General features: G+C 39.6%; 1 protein-coding gene across 1 annotated transcript in view; it reads left to right on the forward strand.

The window, feature by feature from the left end:
- The first annotated feature begins 7224 nt into the window (after positions 1 to 7224).
- si:ch211-158d24.2 (multiple epidermal growth factor-like domains protein 9) overlaps positions 7225 to 22062 on the forward strand; it is a 45483-nt gene continuing 30645 nt past the window's right edge. Inside the window, exons 1-2 of the mRNA XM_047382322.1 lie at positions 7225 to 8385; positions 16786 to 16990. Of these exons, the coding sequence (XP_047238278.1) occupies positions 7845 to 8385; positions 16786 to 16990 (746 nt within the window). The 5' untranslated portion in view covers positions 7225 to 7844. The remainder of the gene's footprint in view (positions 8386 to 16785; positions 16991 to 22062) is intronic.

Genomic DNA, 22062 nt, shown 5'->3' on the forward strand with positions numbered 1-22062 from the left:
ATGAGCTGTATGCCAAAATCATCCGTATTAAGACAATAAAAGACCTGAAATATTTCAGTTAGTGTGCAATGAATCTAAAATATATGAATGTTAAATTTTCATCATTACATTATGGAAAATAATGAACTTTATCACAATATGCTAATATTTTGAGAAGGACCTGTAGTCTTGCTCCTTGTTATCTGTCTGAATTCCTGCACCCATGTGCACAATTACGTTCCCTCAGCTGGAAAAATGTTTATAGTGATGAGTTTTTTCTGCAGCAGCTCCTTAACTGTGGAACACTTTGCATTTGCACATCAGGCAGGCTAATTAACTAAGTTTTATTCTTGTTTTTACTTGTTTTAGGCATATTTTATGTTCACTTTTGTTATGCTTTACCCCTTACATTTGGCTTTTGTCTGTTGATTTTTGTTGTGCTGCATTTGGTCAGCAATTAAAGCTCATAAGCTGTCTCAGAAAACCCTTTTAACAGGAAGAAATCTCCAATTGAACCAGGTTCAGGTTGAGTGGCCATTGGTATCAATCAGCTGGTGGTTGAGATGACAGGAAGGAGATAGATAAACATGGAAGCACTGAGTACTTTCTCTGGCAAAGAAAAACAAAGAGAAAATACAGTAATGAATAAACGGAGAATAAAGGAACAGCAGAGTAAGAAAAAGTGGTCAGTATGTCGTCCTGCTGCCTCTGCCTATGGCAGCATAACTATGGTGTAAAAATATCTCTGAGGACTGTTTAGAGGTAACACCTGGTAGACACCACTAAGGTTGTGAATCAGATCAGCAACAATTTACTGCTCACAGCAGGTCAGGTAGTAGGCTGAGGGACAAATTACCTATAGTGGCTCAAACTGGATGGAACCAGTTTTGTGTCCAGAATTATGTACAGATAAACTCTGAGCCAGTTTTCAAGGATAGAGTCTGAAAGAGAGCGCATATAATTAGTTACAGTAAAAGTTCAGTCAATTGCGATGTCGAGGAAGGCATTGTAATGTCAATTGTGTCCTGAAGGAATGATGCATAGCTTTACTATAATTCTCTGTCAACTGGACTTTCTATCTATCTATCTATCTATCTATCTATCTATCTATCTATCTATCTATCTATCTATCTATCTATCTATCTATCTATCTATCTATCTATCTATCTATCTATCTATCTATCTATCTATCTATCTATCTATCTATCTATCTATCTATCTATCTATCTATCTATCTATCTATCTATCTATCTATCTATCTATCTATCTATCTATCTATCTATCTATCTATCTATCTATCTATCTATCTATCTATCTATCTATCTATCATTTGTATTAATGTATTTTGCAGAATATCTATTAGCTCGACCATCATTCATGGATCAACTGCCCCTGACTTGCATTTAGTTAGCATTACAGCGGACTGATAGTTTAACACTCATGCACCATCAGGCTCCGTACCAATATAATAACGCAATTAAAAACGAACCAAATAAAAACAGTATGTAAAACGAAGATTGTTTTCTTTTACTTGAGCCCGCTTTTTGCTTTACTGGATTCTGATAATATGAAAGGAGCTCTTAAGATCGGGACCCAAATGGCTCTGACATCTTCTCCATTCAACATCCCCCGTGGCCGAGGCCCTGCTACTGAACCAACATCTTCCAAATGCCGCAGACCTCCACCACCTCCTGATCTATCTCCTCCTAATCAGGACCTTCAAATCACTTCTCTGTGATACAGTCTGGGCCCCAGTGGTAACTCTATCAGAAATGAGCATGTCCAGGAAAAACTTGGACCCCTAATAGGAGATAGTTGTAAAATCTCTGTGCTTATACGTGACAGAAAGAACAAAGCCAAAAGGATAAGAGACAGTAATAAACAATCAAAAAAGCCATAAACTATCAGGTACAACCAGACACAGAGTTAATATCAACAACTAAGTCATTTAAACTGGCTTTATTGAAAATTAGATCTCTGTCAGGAAAATCATTTTTAATCAATGACTTCATTACTGACCACAATCTTAATGTTATGTTTTTAACAGAAACATGGTTATTTAAATTTAATGAAGCTCCCATTCTGATAGAGTCGACTCCTCCAAACTACAATTTTCTTTGTGAGAGCAGACAGCAACATCTAAACATTTCCAAGGTGTCTGTAACTGATGTTGCTCTATCTGACCACTTTTCTGTTATTTTTGAAAGCATCATCTGCAGTGACTGTTTGCCAAAGAGATATTATAAGAAAACGCATCTTTAAGGACGGTGCTGTTGAAACCTTTAACCAGATTTACTCTTCTACCTCCACTTTGCCCTGTAACACTGTAGATGAGCTGGTAGATAACTTTCATTCTAAAATCTTGGACATCATTGATTCAATTGCTCCAATTAAAGTGAAAGTCGTTTCTGGGAAGAAAATGTCTGCATGGAGAAGTGCTCCACCAGTCAGAAGTGAAAAAAAGGAGTGTTGAAAAGCTGAACGCAGGTGGCAGAGACTGCCCTTGTCAGGGTGTTCAGTGACATCCGTATAAATGCGGACTGTTGAAGAACCACTGTACTGGTATTATTGGACCTTAGTGCATCATTCGACACTGTTGATCACTCCATTTTATTAGAGCGCCTGGAAAACTGGATCGGCCTTTCTGGTACAGCACTCAATTGGTTTAAATCCTACTTGAAGGACAGGGACTTTTTTGTGTCAGTAGGTAACTATACATCGGAGACCACAAAATCACATGTGGCGTTCCCCAAGGGTCCATCTTAGGGCCCCTCCTATTCAATATCTACATCCCCCCCTAACTCAGATTTTAATAAACAACAACGTAAGTTATCATAACTATGCTGACGACACACAGCTATACGTTACGATGTCACCAGGTGACTATGAACCCATTCAAGCGCTGGGTAAATGCTTAGAAGAAATCAATGCATGGACGTGCCAAAATGTTCTTCAGCTGAATCAAAACAAAACTGAAGTAATAATTTTATTTGGACCAGAGGAAGAGTGTTTAAAAGTTAGCACACAGCTTCAGTTAGAAACCACCAGTCAGACTCAAAATCTGGTTGTAGTGATGGACTCTGACCTGAACCTTCAGAGGCACATAAAGACAGTAACAAAGTCGGCCTTCTATCACCTAAAGAACATCTCCAGGATTAAATCACTAATGTCTCAACAGGACTTTGAAAAACTAATTCATACATTCATCTTTAGTAGAACTGATTACTGCAACAGTGTCTTCACAGGTCTGCCTAAAAGGTTGATCAGACAGCAGCAGTTGATCCAGAACGCTGCTGCCCGCGTCCTCACTAGAACTAAGAAAGTGGAGCACATCACCCCGGTTCTAAAGTCCCTACACTGGCTCCCTATAGCTCAGAGAATAGACTTTAAAATACTTCTGTTAGTCTATAAATCACTGAATGGCTTAGCAACAAAATACATTACAGACTTGTTGTCAGAGTATCAACCACCCAGAGCTCTCAGGTCTTCTGGCTCAAATCTACTCTGCATACCCAGAACCAGAACCAAACATGGAGAAGCTGCTTTTAGTTCTTATGCTCCATAAATCTGGAATAAACTGCCAGAAAACTGTAAAAGCGCCAAAACCCTAAGTTGCTTTAAATTAAGATTAAAAATGTATTTGTTTAGAGTGGCCTTTGACCGGGCCATCTAAACATTATTAGTAAAGTTTTCAGTCCAATTTTCCTTTCATTTTCTTATCCATCATTCTATTCTCTCTTTTTTCTTAATTGGGGCCTGCCATAGCAATGCATAGGAGCCATAGCAATGCATAGGAGGCATTGAATGCATTGCATGGAGGCACCTATTACTATTCACCTCTAAACTGGACTCTTTATTTATTGGGGCCTGCCATAGCATTGCATGGAGGCACCTATTACTATTCACCTCTAAACTGGACTCTTTATATCTTTATTGGGGCCTGCCATAGCAATGCATAGGAGAGCAGTGCATTGCGCAATGCACTGCTCTCCTATGCATCAGACTATGATGGTGCACTTCTACACAGCCATCATTGAGTCCATCCTCACCTCCTCCATCACCATCTGGTACGCCGCTGCTACAGCCAAGGATAAGGGCAGGCTGCAGCGTGTCATTCGGTCTGCTGAGAAGGTGATTGGCTGCAGTCTACTGTCGCTCCAGGAACTGTACACCTCCAGGACCCGGAAGCGGGCAGGGAAGATTCTGGCTGATCCCTCCCACCCTGGTCACAGACTCTTTGAGACTCTCCCCTCTGGCAGGAGGCTGCGGTCCATCCGGACCAAAACCTCACGCCACAAGAACAGTTTTTTCCCATCTGCCACCAGCCTGGTTAACAAAGCCCGGAAACCACCCTGACACTGTCCCTTTCCCCCACACCCCCCCTTTTTTTGCTGACAGGACACTTGTAACTTGTAACTCTATGTGTTACATTAACGCTCAGCTTGGACTCCTGCTTTACTTGCACTGCTTTACTTGCACAATGATCACCTGCACTGTCGTATTGCTCTTGCATCTTATACTGCTCTATATTTACTCTCACTCACTTAAAACTGTGCACATATATTTATATTATATTGTAGATATGTTTATACTGTTTAATTTGTACTGTATTGCACCGACTACGCCAAAACAAATTCCTTGTATGTCCAAAAACGTACTTGGCAATAAAGTTTTTCTGATTCTGATTCTGATTCTGATTCTATGGCAGGCCCCTATTATTATTCACCTGGTCAAAACCTATCCACTTTAATGCGGCCCGAACCGCAGCGCGCACCCCCACAATATATACATCAAAACGTCCGGCTCGGTCCCGGGAGGTGTGCTATTACTTTCATTGGCGTTTCGAGTTACCATGGCGACGTAATTTACGAAAAACCACCCCCCCAAAATCCCCATAGGAATGAATGGAGTCAGGGGCGAAGGAATCCTCAAAATTCACTGTTTTTGAGGCTCTACTGTATCGCCATACTTTCACCTAGAAACACAGTTTGACTTTCAGTTTGTAGAAAAAATCCGCCGGCTTTTCAGAAGTGAAAACGGTTTGTTGATAACTGCTACGGTTTCGCTAAAATTAGACTCCAAGCGACACAAAGTTTGCGAGAAAATCACACTCCACTCTAACAGTGGAGATGGCAGTTACTAGAGTGTAGAAAAAGGGGATTTTTCCAGGAAAAATGAGTTTCAACTGGCCCTCACGGCCACAGATTTCCCTCTACAGTCACAATTTTCGGTCAGATTGTCGGGCCGGGCCTCTGCTTTCACACAATAACTTCAAAATTGTTCTAGGTCTCATAAATTTCTGTCAAAACCCCCTTGATCACCAAGACTCACAGGAATTCTGTAGGCCTCCCATGTATTTTCAATGAGAGTTTGACCAGTAATCCATGAGTGACAGCATTTCTTTCCATCATCCTATTTTATATTGTGAATGACATAGAGCTATGAAAATCTCCATGATTGGGGACGAGGGATAGCTGTCGCCCACAGTTTAAAAACATTTCAAATACCATGTACGGTTTCCGAGATATTCGACTTTGTTCGGGAGCATGTTCAGGCATTTTTCTCTTTTTCTCCATTTTCCCTCTCTTTTCACCCAGTGTTATGTCTTTATTATTATATTTTTTAAAATAAAGGATGAATATTAATGTTCTCCTGTTCGTTCTGATAAAAACGGTCCAAGAATGACATCGATCGCCCCTACGGTTTCCGAGTTATGGCCAGTCGTTCGGGAGCATGGGCCTCCATGTTATAAAGCCAGGCCAGGGGCAGACAGAGTGAGGTGCTGCGTGAGTGAGAAACAGCAGGTGTCAAGTTACACTGACGCTCTTTGCTGATTGGCTGATTCATTCCTCACTGTTCTATTTATAGCTCTGTGTATCTCCTACTGTATATGTCTGGATGTGATTCTGTCTTTCTTTCTGCCTCTCTGTGTCTCACACACAGACACACACCCACAAACACATGCATGGATTACTATCTTTCTGAGGACTTTGCATTGACTTTCATTGATTTTCAGTCATTTCTATGGCTTAAACATGACCCGACCCCTAACCCTTTGACCATCTTCATAGGACGCAACTACATGGCGGCCATTTTGTGCATGTACTGCTGTGTCAACACCCAGACAACTGTGATTAACCCTAAAGGGCAATTTCTTTAATCAACCTTCCATGCTTACTAATAATTTCTGAAAGCTGATAATAGCATACACAATGATTTCAGAAGAGCACTAAAACTTCCAAAATAAAAGCCTCAACCTTCCATAATTATTATTGATTTTTTTTAAGCTGATAATTGCATACACAATGATTTTGGAATAGTAAGCAGGTTCTATATAACTAATGGAAGTAACACAGATCTGAAAAGACAACCATGCTAGATTTTCAATATAAGACAAAACATGCTCTACAAAATAAAAGCCTTTACATTTTCAACAATAGATCATTGCAGAACTGGGCATTACACTACTGTTGGAGTTAACCCAGTGTTGGAAATGGGACTATGCTGGTCTTTTGAAACAGGCTTACTGAAACTTCCAAAATAAAAGCCCACACCTTCCATAGTTACTATGAATTTTGTGAGCTGACAAGTGCATCGAAAATGATTTTTAAATAGCAAGCGGGTTCTATTTAACTAATGGAACTAACTCAGACCTGAAGGGACAACCATGCTGGACTTTCAAAATAAGACAAAACATGCTCTACAAAATAAAAGCCTTTGCATTTTAAACAATAGATCATTTCAGGACTGAGGTTCACACTAATGTTGGAGCTCACCCAGTGTTGCCCATTTAAAATAAGGCTTACTGAAAATTTCAAAATAAAAGCCTCAGTCTTCCAGAGTTACTAGTAATATTTTAAGCTGATAATAGCATAGAAAATAGCATAGACAATGAATTTCAATAAAAATAGCAAGCTCCGGTCCGAGAAGCACGCACCAAGAGGCAGGCCCCGTCTAAATTTCTTCCGAAATTTTCTAGTTACCTTTATTGTTTGATTTTCTGTATCATTGTAATGTTTTTCCTTATGTACAGGGCCTTGAGTGCCTTGTTGCTAAAAAGCGCTATATAAATAAACTTGACTTGCTAAAATATTAAAACGCGCCAAGGTCTCCTGAGTAACTGTTTACAGTATCCGTTTATAAGTAAAGACTGCTTTTGTTTTTATTAATTACAGTGTAATTACTGTCTAGAGCGGGAATGTTTGTGTAAGAAGACACGCATCTCAAACACAACTTTGCAGTATTTAATTTGAGCAACCCGTTAAGAAGAAGTCTCCAGAGTTGTTATATCATGAAACGGAATATTTTAAAATGATACACCAAACTAGCACAAACAGGTTATCAGTAAATCTTATATGACTATTCGGAAAAATATTTCTGAAACAAGCCAGCACATGTCAAACCCCTGTCACAACCTGTGGGGAGCAAAGTGGATAAATCCTGTGACATAAGAAATAAACCTCCGGGACATAAATGCTTTCTAATCTGTTCTGGGTATAGCACAATAACTATTGACCTTATTTGTTCTAAAATACTGAAAATTAACCAATACATTTATGAATGAGAGTATTTAAATTATGATCTTTGACGCTGGACTCAGAGCCGTTTGATAATCGTCAACAGATTTAAGCCTTGTTAAAGTATTGTCCAATCAGCGAATAAAACAGCTCCAAGGGACAGTCCTTCAGGGCTCCCATTGGCTGCTGTTTGTCGGTAGCTAGGTTGCAGTGCGACTGAAGCGGTGTCGGTAACAAACAGCAGCCTTGCACCGCCGGGGGACATCAATGGTGGAGTACGCGTTCATTGAGGGCCAGGTCTGAGACAGACCATTACTGGGGCTTATACATGGAGAGCTGAGACCGAGCATGAGTTTAATGTCCTTAATGATGTACATGTACCCAGCCCTGCTATTCATTCTGTACGGATACATTGGCTTTTCGGAATCTGCCCCTCGCATCAGTCACAGCGATGCGTCGCCTATGTCGAGTAGGAAGCCCGGCACAGCCTCCGACACCTGGGACACCTTCAGCACCGGCGAGTCTCGTACCGCTTCGTCCGAGACCAGATCTCTGTCCGGTCCCCCGGCTGGAATCATATCCGATCTGACAACTCCTGGCGGTCCCGGCTCTGAAACGGCAACCACTTTCCAGCCTCCAACAACGGAGCCGAGGACCAGCACCAGTCGCACCATTGCCGTCCCAGACGCTGGAATAATCTCCCCCATCATGGAACAAATAACGCGGCTGACTGAGACGCGGAAACGCTCCATCGATGCTCACTCAACACTTTTTAGCCCGGAGAAAATGCTGCAGACCATGGTGTCCATGGTTTCCCAGCACACCACCAACGATGCCTGGGCTGCAGATAACGCAGATGAATCTGTTACCTCAGTCGAGAACAGTCAAGGTGAGTGATCTAGGATGACTTGCTGTTTTCATTTAAACTTTTGTTGCATATAGTAACAAACAAGGCGCCCGTATCTGACACATACTGCTGCATGCTCGCCCTGTTTGTTACGCAGACAGCGGCCATAAAAAGATGGCAACAATAGGCTGACCACCGGTTTACACTGAACCCTCAACCCATAAAAACCCACAGAATAAAATATTTTACATGGTGCATACTGCAGGTTTTCCTGCCAATTTGATGTAGGCCTTTTTGTCAGAAGATGAGCATGCCACATATTCCAGTGGGCTGCGGGGGGGGGGGGGGAGTGTAAGGTCGCTGGTGTTCTGGCTCGGTAAAACCTTTCACTCCCCACAGACTTCAACTGCGTCTGGAACGGAACCAGCCCGGCAGCAGCAAGCAGCTGCTTCATCTTCTGTATTGTTGTTTTAATGGTATCTTCCGCATCAGAACAAGGCCATCCATCCAACCAACCAAAATGGCCAGGCAGGCTAAAGCCATGAATGAGCAACAGTGGAGCCCCTCCCCTCTACTTCCCCGCACACACCCTCCCTCCATGTGGATGTGTTGTTCTGTCAGCACAGCTGACGGATGCTGAAGGCTTTTTAACCAGAATGCCCACCAACCCTTTGTCTTTATTAGGGGCCTAGATTTTCCTCATTTACGAGAGGGTTTAAGCATACTAAAATAGTTCCCTCTGCTGTTTAGGCTCTTTTTTCTGTGCTAGCTGGTCCATATAAAGATTATCATCCTTCTCCTGAGATTTCTGGGTTGGACATATTGCTGAAGCAGTTGCAATCAACTCTGATCAGGATGTTTTGGTATTGTATATTCTGTAATGTTGTTCCGTATTTTATAGCAGGGGGTCCAGTTCAGCCTGTTTGTTTTCTTACACTGTTTTTGGAAACCATTAACTGTCAGGCCTGAAAATATGGAGATTTTAGCTCATTTGTGGTTACCAGGGTTCTGGGTCAGTTTGCCCATTTATATCCATGTTTTGTACCCACATGTTGCCATTTTGTACCAATCTACTTCCAGATCATTCTTGTCAACCATCCAGTTTCAACCCATGTACTTAACCACTGAATTTATTTCTCTTGGTAGTTACGTACTTTGATGAACTGTAGAAATAAATACTCACAAATATGCTCAAATCTCATTTAAAATTTATTTAGGTACATATTTTTGTGAAGTATCATATTACACCACTTTTGGTGGTTCTAATCCTGGTTGAAGCCCTTTGATTGTCAGAAATTCTGCCAAATTATGACCCCTGATCAAACCAAAATAACTAGGTGATCTCCTGCTAAAGATATTCATTGGAGTCATAGAACCAGCCCACCTTACAATAGAATATAGATAATATTCTTAACTAATTGGTTCTCAAAGTGGGTACAGACCCATGGTCAGGCTCCTGTACATACCCCAAATGGTCCGGTACAAAACAACAGCCTTGCAAAACGTCAAGAAGCAAAAATGATCAGCACTTGACAACCAGGATGGGCCCAGATTGTAGCAAAAACTTAATTGCCTGAGTAGAAATCCATGTAAAGATGTCAAGATGGTCAAATAAAAAGAAGACAATTCATCATTTTCTGCACCCACTTTATCCTGTTTAGAGTTGCAGGGCTGCTAGAGTCCATCTCATCAATCCTTTCTGGAAATCCTACACATGCAGTGAAGGCCCAGTTGAACAGCATACAGATAGTCCCAGCTGAGAACCCACAGCACTGTTCCTGCAGAACAACAGCGCTGATCAGTCCAACACAGACCTGTACAGCATGTACAGTTGCAACCCTCTTTGAATTTGGTTGTTGAAGGCAAATTTACTACCAGGGATTATTGAGAACATATTAATAGTTGCCATATAAAACTGATTGACTTTTACTGATAACCTGTTGTTTTCAGTTTTGTTTCCATTTGATAGATATATATATTTAGGATTTTGAGGCCACCATCTTTTCTATGATGTTACCAAATGTAATTTCATACCTCCTAATTACATTTGGAGGTATCCCCTTTCGCTTCTGCAGATCTCAGAGAGAACAGTCAAGCAATGCTTGTACATTGATTACCCCGTTCATTTAATTTCATTTGATTGTAGTGGTCTTCAGTGGTCCACAAACAGTGGCCAAAATTCTCCACAACTACATTTATGTGTTTCCCCCAAAAATGTAGCAACTTAACACAATGGGTTGAAGAGTCCGGATTTTCCTGCAAAGATGAGAATCAAGATTCGGTACATTTCTTACACCTAATGACTAACTTTAATCATTTCTGTCAATTAATGCATAAACCTTCCCTAGATGCTCCAAGAAATAGGAAAATCAATAGAATTGGAAGATTTTCAGCTTGATTGGTCTGTGAATGGTTACATTACCAACCCTGTGTTGCCAACAGCCAATAAAAAATAGAGGCGGGGACACGGCACCAGCTGGAGCCATTTTCTTTTTCCTTGAGAACTTTATTTGTAATTATGGGACATTATAAACATAATCGCAGAACATCAGTGGGCTTGATACTAACTATTAACTAACCAATAACAATCACATGGTGATGAAAGAATAAGGTAAAATACAGATGAAAGAGGGAAATGCTCACATGTTTAAGATTACAATATGTGAATAATGCCAGGGTTCATTAAAATAAGTCCACCTTTTCAAATATTGAGCATCAAGGTAAAAATGCTCTTAAATTAAGTTTTAATAGTTGTAATTTATAAAATAAAGTGGTTATGTTGGGATTTAATTTAGAGAACTGAGAGTTTTGAATTAAGTGTTTTCCAATTATAAAGATGTTATTAATGATAAATTCTATCTATACTTTTGTTTACGTGACCCAGACCCAACATTAATTTGTCTGTTTTAAGCTAAAAATAATATTTTTATTGTAAAGTAATTCCAAAACAAACATGCAATCTCACATGAAAACAATAAATGTTCCAAATTCTCAACATAAGAATAAGAAAAACAGTCAACACTATCTGAATCATTTATGAAATTCCCCTGTGGGTTAAACTTCAACTATTTGAAATTGTACCACTTTCATTTTATGGCAGACTTTGATGCGCTCATTCAGCTTTGGTGGGTTTGACCAGTCGTTTAGTCAGTGCTCCCTCAGCAGGTCCGGTTAAGTATGTGATCCTCTGTTTCAGTCATGGAGAAAATTCAATTCAATTCAGTTTATTTATACAGCGCCAATTCACAACACATGTTGTCTCAAGGCACTTCACAAAAGTCAGGTACAGACATTCCAATTAATCCTAACCATTGAACAGTGCAGTCAGATTCAGTTATTTATTCAAATTGGATAAAAAGTTTTTCTATCTGAGGAAACCCAGCAGATTGCATCGAGTCAGAGATTTGTAGCATTCCCTCCTCCTGGATGAGCATGAAGAGACAGTGGACAGTCACTGGCGTTGCCTTTGCAGAAATCCCTCATACTGAGCATGCATGTAGCGACAGTGGAGAGGAAAAACTCCCTTTTAACAGGAAGAAACCTCCAGCAGAATGTTGGGATTATGAATCTATAAATATTATTTAATATTAATAATACAATTTTTTATCAAATAATATTTCGGTGTGTTAAGGGTTGTCCTGTGAATACCAGCCCAGTAAGGCGATGGTATTAGGACAAAATAGAAAGGGATGAGCCAAGCTCTGACATTATTGAACAGCAGAACTCTGCACACACATGGAATGAATTCACACAATTTTTTAAAATACAAGAATTTATTAACAAAAATAAGTCAACTCAAAGTCAAACATATTTCAATCAACAAACTCTTTACTAGGCTAAAACAATCCAACTAAACTACCAAGCAGAATTAAAGAATAGGGAAGACTAATGGGCTATGTACAATATAAACAAGTTGATGAGAGATGATTGAAAATCATGACCAAAAAGAGTGATGCAACATTACCATGCAATGTTTATGTTTGAGAACCAAGGATTATCTTGAAGAATCTGGAAATGAAGTTAAGATAGTCTTGGAACCAACTTAGGCATTAATCAGCATACCTGTAGACAACCCTTCACAATGCAAGATCAGGTGAAATATTATTTTAATAAAATAGTGTTTTAAGAATGATCTGCTGAATAAAACCAACCTTCTGGATGAACAATTCTCAACGGTGTCTCATTAGCTGCCTTTATTTATTAAAATAATATTTAAAGAAATATTATTAAGGGAATATTTTTGAAAAGAGCCAAATCTTTCTGGAGAAATGGGGCTTAATGGTGTTTACTTAGTTATCAGATTTAGTAAAATAATGTTTAGGGACTATTATTTACTAGCTTGAAAACTAACAACCTTTCTGTTAAATACTCTTTAGTAGCAAGTACGTGTTCTTACCGGTTAGCAGTTAAAGCTAACAAAAGAAGCTGATAGCTTAGCACCAGAATCAAATACATACCTTTAAAATACCAGGGTTAATAAAAGGCTTAAAATGCATAAGCGCGGACGGCGTGTTATGATCAACCTTCTGTTTAAAATCACCCTTTAAATAAAGTTTGTCTTAATTTTAAAAACACACAAACAAAGAACACAACCTGAACACATGTGCTGCAGATATTCTGCTAGCACCCAGATAGCTGAGTTCAACACAAACAAAACCAAACTTCATAAAATGAAAAACGTTTAGATCATTTCAATCTAAATCTTGCTATTATTGTTCTGCTCAAACCTAACCTCTGACCATGCTGAGGAAAAGCTGTCCGGGGTGACGACGAAGTTTGAAGAAACGTCCACAGTCAACAAACGGTTAGCTGTGGATGAAAGACGGCTCGTTGTGTCCACCAACCACACTGCATGTTACCGTAACCACGGTGATGCGGCCTCCGTTGTCCTCCTTGGGGAACAGCTGCACTCGGCGTCGTGCTGGGAACTCTCTGGAAACAGTTCGCTTCTGCAGATCTCAGAGAGAACAGTCAAGCAATGCTTGTACCTTGATTACCCCGTTCATGAATGAAAATCACCGGATACGCAGACAGTGATTCATTTCTACTTATTTTGTGCATATGATCGGATGATCTTATGACACCCTTGGATCCAGTTGAAGAGTTTATGTCTGTTTGCCAGCAAAGAGACATTAGCCCGCTGCGTCTCCGATCCCAGTCCCGCAAAGAGGAACAGTGGAAGAGATCAGACCATTGGAAAGGGGGTGCTTTTATTTGGCCAGTGATGTCACAGGAAGTCCGCAGTTACCCCGTTTCCTGGCTGTGCCGGAAGTAGGTTAATGCAATTTATTTTGAAAGTTCCAGGAAAGTTTGTACTGGCCTTTCACGTTTTAACTCATGGCTGTGGGTCCCAACAAGAACCATGCTCAGTGTGAGAGGCCATCTGCCACGACCGACTGGGGTTTGAGAGAACGGAGCAGAGACACACAAAGAATACAGAAGCACTGATCCAAGAGTACTTTCTATGGGAAGAAAAAGTAAATGTTAGTGGATGTAGCTCCTTTAGTCGTTTCATCTAGAAAGAAAGAACAGATAGATTTTGAGCCAGTTTTCAAGGATAAAGTCTGAAAGAGAGCACTTATAATTAGTTACAGTAAAAGCTCAGTCAATTGCCATGTCGAGGAGAGAAAAAGGGTTAAACACTGAAAGACAGGGCCAAGTGGATCATCTGTAGAAGGTGAGCATTAAGTTGTTGCCAGCAGAAGCTTGGACAATGTCCCTCCCCAGAAAGGTGTCACAGGTAGACACAGAGTCAGGCCAGGTGTACCTTCTATGAAGAGAAAAGAAAGAGAACATAAAGTTAAAAACTGAAATAACAGCAAATAATGCAAACCAGTCTGTTAGTGTAGGTCCAACTCCTTAAAATCTATGAAGGTGGTGCAGTTTATTGCCAGCTTAAGGCTCTGAATTCAATGGCAAAATGCACAGAGGCTGGTGCTTTAGTAATGGTAGCCATGTTAACCACGCTAATACTAATCTAAGCTACAAAACTCTGTACAAAGTTTTGTAAGACTTTTTGCAAAATAACAGTAAAACCATGTTTTACAGCAACTGAACTCACACACACACATCGTCGCCTCTGCTCCTAATGAAAATAATTGATTCTCAAGGCAATACAGGTTAGAATTTTGAGTGCCTTATACCATTTATCATATTTCTTAAAGGGAAGTTGGAATTGGCTATAACTGGTATTAGCAGCTCAAAGCTTTACAAAATTCAAAGATCAGATATTGATTACAAACTTCAAATTGGAACATATCTAACATTCAGCGGTGTTGTGTTCAGCTGTTTTTCTGATTTAACGTCATTAAGGTAAATTTATCCAACCTTTCTATATAGAATCATTTCCTGATTCTGTCTCTCCTTGGTTCCTGTTTTTCATCAGATCATGTTTTAAATTCAACGAAGACGTCATCCTGGTCAAAGGCTCGCCCATCTCTTCCTGTACCTTTCACTGCTGGCCAGAGGCCTCACACCTCTACAGTTAGATCTGGTTTGCTCACTCTTTGAAAGCTAGTAACAGGCTTAGGGTAACAATTTAAGGTGAAGTATTAATTTGCTTTGTAATGAGTGGTTAGTTTTGGTGCAATACAGTCACTTTGAGAGGCAGGAGGGAGGTAAACTCTGCTTCCATTTCTTCCCTGCAACACAGATCCAGTCCAATCTACATCAAATCCGTTGTGTAAGTTTGGAGAAGCAACTCCAAATTCCAATTATACACATAGAGGAAGCTGGATTTTAAGCAGAAAGTGTAATATTTGTGCTGAATGAGACACATTCTTTGGATGTCGCACTTCTTCAGGGGTGATCGGAGGTGACGGGCCATTAGACTGTACTCTATAGATCAGCATAACTGATTGCCTGTCTTAGTTACATAAAGTAGAAGCTGCAGTGGAACTGGAGTATAATCGGGAAGGGGATGCCTGAGCAATATTCCCATAATAAAACCAGATACATTTTCTTCCCCCTAAACTGTCTGTTTTCTTTGTCTGCTGAGTCAAGAACCGAGACAAACAGCAGCGCCTTCAGCTGCCACACCTAAGTTGACATCAGATTAATAATAGATTGCCTCTCTGTAATTTTAAGGGTTATCATCCACATGCCTGACATCATGTTGACAGGTTTGACCAAGTGGGTGAGGTTGATCTGTATGTGCTGCCCAGCAACACTCAGTTTGGACTAACAGTTGCAGAGTAAATTAGTGGTCCTGCCCTCTTCTTAAACATTGGGCACTTTGCTGTGTCTCAGGGGCTGCTGGCAGCATGGTCTTGCTTGGTCCATTACTGTATGCATTTCCTTGCAGACAGTTCCTTGAAACATTGTTCCAGTCTCAGTAATAAAAGAAATATTGAGCAGTGTTGCTACAAATTGATCAAAGCCCCTGTGGCTAACACCATCATGGGACTGTCCAGGTTTATGTTGCATGCTGGATTAATGGTTTCCCTATTCACTGTTTTCTGTTTCTGACTCACAAAGAACATCAGACCAGGGGGGCGGGGCACTCGGTTGTTGTTTGAATAACATGGCTTACCAGTGCAAAGTATTGTTATTCATATGAGAAAAAACTCAGCTCCGTCTGCTTGTAACTTCTGATCTAGCAAATAAATAGATTCTGATAAAGACATCTTTACAATAATCTAATTTAGTGAAAATAAAACCATGCAGCAGTTTTCTTTGACATGTTTTAACAGCATCTCTCTTATTCTTGGGATGTTTTTAAGATGTAGTTGACTGATTTAGTGATTCCTTTTCAGACCTAAAATAACGACTTCTGTTTTTTCCACATTAAGCTGAAAATTCTAACCCATCCACTCATTTATACTGTAGACATGTGTAATGGTTAAAGGGCATGTGCTCATATGGTGACATGAATTAGTAAATTCTATGTCATCAGCATATTGTGAGAGATGTTGTAAAAGTATATAATCTAAGCAAGGTTGAACATGTTGATACTTAATACAATTGGACAGAGTGGAGCACAGATATAGCACAGATATAAAATTGCCAAATGAAACAACGACGGTCTCATCTTCAGAGCGACAGAACCAGAAGATGGTAAAACTGTCAATGCTAACTGCTGAGAAATTGCTTTCTCAGTCAAATGATTCTTGTTTACCTACTATTAACCTGTAAGACAGAAATGGATTGTTTCAACAGTGACCTACTGTTGAGGAGTATTGTGTGGTGTTTCTCTTCATTAAAAATGATTGGGTTACATTGCTTCAGATCGGCTCCAAACTGGTATTTTAATTAAAAAAAAGGCCCCATGTCAGATGTCTGATTTGAACTTCTGTTTCTGGAAAGAAAGGATTAGCTTTAAGACTACAGCAGCTCATAATGTAACACTTTATGATAAAAATAATTGTGTCACTTCTTTTACATTGGACAGGCTATTTACATGCGTTGTCCTTCTTCTTTCATTTCACCCTCCTCGTCAACCAGAGGGGACGTGTAACTGCAGCAGCGGCAGTGAAGGGATTTTGGATCCGGACAAATGCAACCAGAGCACCGGTCAGTGTTCTTGCTTGATAGGCTACACCGGCTTGCAGTGTGAGGAGTGTGAGGAGGAATACTTCACCAACGGCACCAGTGGCTGTCTGTCCTGCTCCTGTGACTCTTTCGGAGCATTAAACCTCGACTGTGACAGGTCAGGCTGCTTTTCATCCCTTTAATCGTGAGATTTATTTTAGCTTTGTCAACATTTGTTTTTGCTGAGAGCTCCCCAGTGCTTGTGCCAAGCTAATAACAAAATTAACTATAAAGGACCCGAAAAAGTGCACCAATAGCCATACTTGTATCATTTTTTTTAAATGTGGCCATGCACACCAAAATAAAACGAATTAAACCTTTTTCCATTTCCAATCAATGTATTGTCTCTCTTCTTGTCGATAGGCGGTTACTGTCCATTCCAGAGCCTCCATGTGTGATGTTTGGGGTGTGTAAGCACCGAGTGCAGCACACTCATTGAAAATTAACGTGCACCATGGTGTATTGTTCCCATCGGCACCTATTGAGCCGCAGCCTATAAATTGCCCACCACGCCCCCACCCCCTTCCACACATCCATTTGATGGTTGTTTACTATTCAATCCAAAAGGTTTATGTGTTGCAGGTGGCAGTGGGTTTTTAAGACCACTCTGATAAAGGTTTCAGTAAAAAAGGAATAACCTTGACCTTGATTTTTATTTTATTGTCACTAAAAATCAGCTGTTTTTATTTTAAATCTTAATCCAGTCTTTGAATCTAAGTGTCCAAAAAATAATTCAGTTGGCTTTATCTCCTATGTATCTCTCTTTTTAAATCTGAATTTTAGGACCCAAACACTAGTTTTCCAGCTCTGTCAAGTTTGCATCATATGGTTCTTTACACATACCAGGGTAGTTTGTGGACCTTTCACGTAACACTCATACTGGAAAACGGAACGTTAAGCCCATCTTACCAGAGTAACTATCTCATTTTAGGGCCCACAGGCCACACTAGCACCTTAGATGTCTTTGACCAGCCAGCATGAAAATCAAATCATGGATATTTGCAAATCAAACATGCATGTAGAATTAATTTGTTTTAATTTTTAATTTTTTCGCAAATGAAGATTTGTTGCTGCTATATGGAAAACCTGTGTTTACAGCGAGGGCAACCTCTGTGGTTTCCTTTATGCAATTATAAGCAGGCTCTGCACAGTCAAACAGACAGAAAAAATTATTTATTTTAAATAAATATAAAGTTGTCAGTATGGTGGGTCACATTTTATTATTTAGTCATCATTAAATATGAAGGGTGATGATGATGATTTAGTTTGAGACTACCCCACATTTTCCTTGCTACCAGGGTCGTTTTTAGGTTCTCAAAACATTGGGGGCTTTAGCCCAAACCCAAAATATTTAAATGTCCATAAGACAGTTTCTAAGTTATTTAAATTTAAAGTAACATAATACATATTGTACCAGTTTTCTGTCTCAGCTGGTTTTAGACTGAATGTAAACTATTGTGAATCAAACAACAAAGGTTAACAATAGTTTTACTTGGTTTTTAATTTTTCTTAGAAGCTGAATGAAGGAAAAGGAGACACAGAGTTTAGAACTAATGAAAAACCATTTTGCTGAAGCAGATGACACATTTTGAGGTATTTAGAAAAAAAAGTAATCAGAATTTTTGCTGACAAAACGTTTTCTTAAACTCAGAGATGTTTACTATGGGCCAGATAAATTTACTTCTTTTGTCATCTACATAAATTACCTTTTTAAATGTGACACTGTCTTTATTCGTACATTTCAAATGAGGAAGGTGGTATAAAGTTGATTTGATTAAATCTTAGTAAAATCCTAAAATACATTTATTTTATTTATGCTAAGAGCTTTCAAAACATTTTATTAAAATGTTCCTTCTTTTATGAACCTGTTCTCTTTTATCGCCATCTTTTCAGCCCTTCATTCCACTTCTGAAGAAATTTGGCCTGCCAAAAATAATAAATCAAGCATTTTTCAACACAGTCTTTTGTTCTGCACTGAGCATGTGAGACATTAGTGCAGTTCTTACTATGAAACACTTTGAGAGGAAAGGGTGTTAAGTTGTGGTGTTTAAAACATTACATACAGCCTCATCCTGGACATTATCAGTACAATAGTATGGTTATTAATAACATATGGTATTTATGTTTCACCTTCAGTAAAACTGTGTCCTTGTTTAATTAGTTTAGTTTATATTATATTATATGTGTAATTTAGAAAAATAAAATAGTTGACTAATCAATGGTGTACCTGTGATTAATTGCTATGATTTATTTCTTAATTATGCTGCATCTTTAAACCCAGAGCAGTGTGTTTAGAATCAGCAGAGAAGATATGAAAGAGAAGAGAGAGGCTTACGTTTGCTCTTTCTACTACGTCTTAATGGCACCAGGAGATATTTTCCTGGTTTATTGAGCAACACCTGTTTTTGTCTACATGTAGATCTAGATTATAAGACTGGCTGCAGCAATGAGATGCAATGTGTTGATCTGAAGGACTTTTAATGTGTTCAGATATGGACCAGATATTTTCACATTATAATGCAAATCCAGCTAGAAGCTCACAGAGAAGGTTGCTACTGTTTTCTATCATGGACAGATCATTTAACTTCACCTGTAGCTCAGGTGAAAGTCCCTCTGCTCTCTATTCCTCATCATGACCCTGATGATGCTCATTAGAGTGAACCTCCACCTCATGTCTTGCTGGGTGAATAAGTGATTAGCTGTAACTTACAATTAGCCCATTCTGAGTCAGCGTTCAGGTTTTACCGCTATCTTCACCCGTTTCCACCTGTTCCTGTACACACACACACTCACCAGGCTCCCAATCTCTGGTTGGCTCCGCGGCTGCTCTGAAATGATCCCTGTTCGAGGCGCTCAGTGTAACTTTTTGGGTAATGAACGAGGCAGGTCAACAGCCCTGGAGTGAACTGCTGTTCTGGACTTCTCCAGAATGGAGTCCGTCTCTGCCTGTGCGCGTAGTTGCGCATTCGCGGTGCCGCTAGTGCGCAAATAAGTATTTTTTGTCTTCTCTTTTTAACTCATTGTCAGGTTTGGTGAAGTGGGAGGTAATTATATAGAACAATTGGAAAAAAATCTGATTGTTTTTAAATAAAAATGTGAAGTCTAATACCATTTTGTGGCTGCATCTTTTTTAATACTTCTAAATTTCTTTTATGAAGAAGTCCAGGGCTATTTAGAAAGCATCCAGGGCTTCAGTCCCGGAAGCCCAGGTCTAACAATGCGCCTGCTCTCTACTGTCCTTTGTTTCCATTTTTATAGTGTCCAAACCAATCTCCCTGAGCTTTAGGATCATGATCACTAAGGTCTTTGTCAGGTTTTGCCATAAAGGACTGTGATAATTCATCCAAGTGGCCAAATACAGTCATATTCACTAAATTAGAATATGTGTTGCAGTGAGGCTTGATGGTCAGGTGAAAAAAATACTTTTTGAAAATAACAACCTTTAAAGCAGCTATTAAACATACTTTTCATTAGGCCTCCATTTCTATATTAAAAATATATTCTTTATTGGTCAGATATATTCTAATCCTAAATAGTCAACAGTAATAAAGGCTTGAAAACATCAGTTTGTGTGGAATGAATCCTTGTAATGTGTTCCTCTTAGTAACAGAGTTACTGAAATAAATTGACTTTTTAACAATATTGTAATTTACTGAAAGTGACAGTATATTATTGAAGTGAAGCTGAAATGTTTACCATCTGAAATATTAAAGCCTACTAAATGTGGTATCCAGGCAGTCTTTCGACTGTACAGATCTAATGACCGTTACGAGTCACTATATTGTGCACTTCTTCCTACAAGTAAGATTATAAATTTCTGACGTGGCCCCTTTTTAAAAAATATGAACTATCTTTGTAGTATGAGTCTAATTAGGAATAAATGATTCAGGGAAATACATATCTGATACACATATTGTGTGTGTGTGTGTTCCTGTCTTGGCATCACAGTGAGACCCATTTTCTCGATTTCACCATCAAATTGAGGACCAAAAGTACCAAAGTGAGGACATTTTGCTTGTCCTCACGACCTTTTTTGCTAACGGTTAGGTTTAGGACTATGGTGTGAATTGACTTTAGGTTAAGGTTAGGGTTAGATAAGCACTGGTAATGGTTAGGTTTAGGGTTATTGTCAGGGTTAGGGCAAAGAAAGGGTTGAAAATGACTGAAAATAAATGGAAGTCAACACATGGTCCTCATTACATAGCGAAACAAGAGAGAGAGTGTGTGTGTGTGTGTGTGTGTGTGTGTGTGTGTGTAGGGGTCTGACAGTCTAAGGAAAGAAGCCGTTGCAGAACAGCTATTTATGGGTTTAGATCAGCCATTTATTGCTCTCATGTCAGATTTTAAAGCATTTTAAAATGCTACATCTACCAACCCCACTGTTCATGTTTTACAATCAACAACTGGTTTAGTTCATTTTTGACTGTTTTTTGTTGAGACCCCACACAACCCCCTTAACCAGCCAAATGATGTCCTGCATGGAGGGGCCTGCAGTCACCCAGAGACTGGGTTATAAAGTTTCAAGAATCAGGTCTCCTCCGGATGCTGTGTTCATCAGAACCCTGCCAGATTATGATTCTGTGCATTGATCCAAGCCATCACTCAGGAAGATTCACCCTGCTTACTCTTAGAAATTGGAGCTGGAGCACAGACAGCAGATCTTGCATGCAGCTTCTCCACAAGTCACAAGACTGCCACTTGTAAAAAAGCTGTGTGTGGGTTAGGAAGGCAATAAAAATAGCATTCATGCATTCCTGCCTATTACCAGGAGCTGAAATGCTGCTGTTCTATAGCAGGCTGAGTCAGTGTCCACTGTAGTATAAAGAAATTGTGTTGTCATGCTCTTAGAAATACGTCACTGCCTACACTTACATAAGGTGCATAAATCTTCAGAGGTGTTAGTCCTGTCCTGGAAACACAGGAGATGTTTGATGTGTTGTTAAAGCCCTGTGGTTTTGTTGGATTTAGATATTGGAGGGTTCTGGGTCTTTTATATAGGAAGTACTGCAGTCTGACTCTGATGTCGTGGGCCTGTACTCGGATAAACTGTGCTAGCCTGCTTTACCCCCACCCAAGAGCTTACCACAGTAAGTTACACAGATTAGCCTGGTTTCCAAGCCCCCAGCTTGCTACTTTAGAAATCTTTCCCATTAAGTAATGAGCTATGATGGAAGCAGTCTGGGCCTTAAT

This window comes from Girardinichthys multiradiatus, chromosome 12 (assembly GCF_021462225.1).
Source record: "Girardinichthys multiradiatus isolate DD_20200921_A chromosome 12, DD_fGirMul_XY1, whole genome shotgun sequence".
Lineage (NCBI taxonomy): Eukaryota > Metazoa > Chordata > Actinopteri > Cyprinodontiformes > Goodeidae > Girardinichthys > Girardinichthys multiradiatus.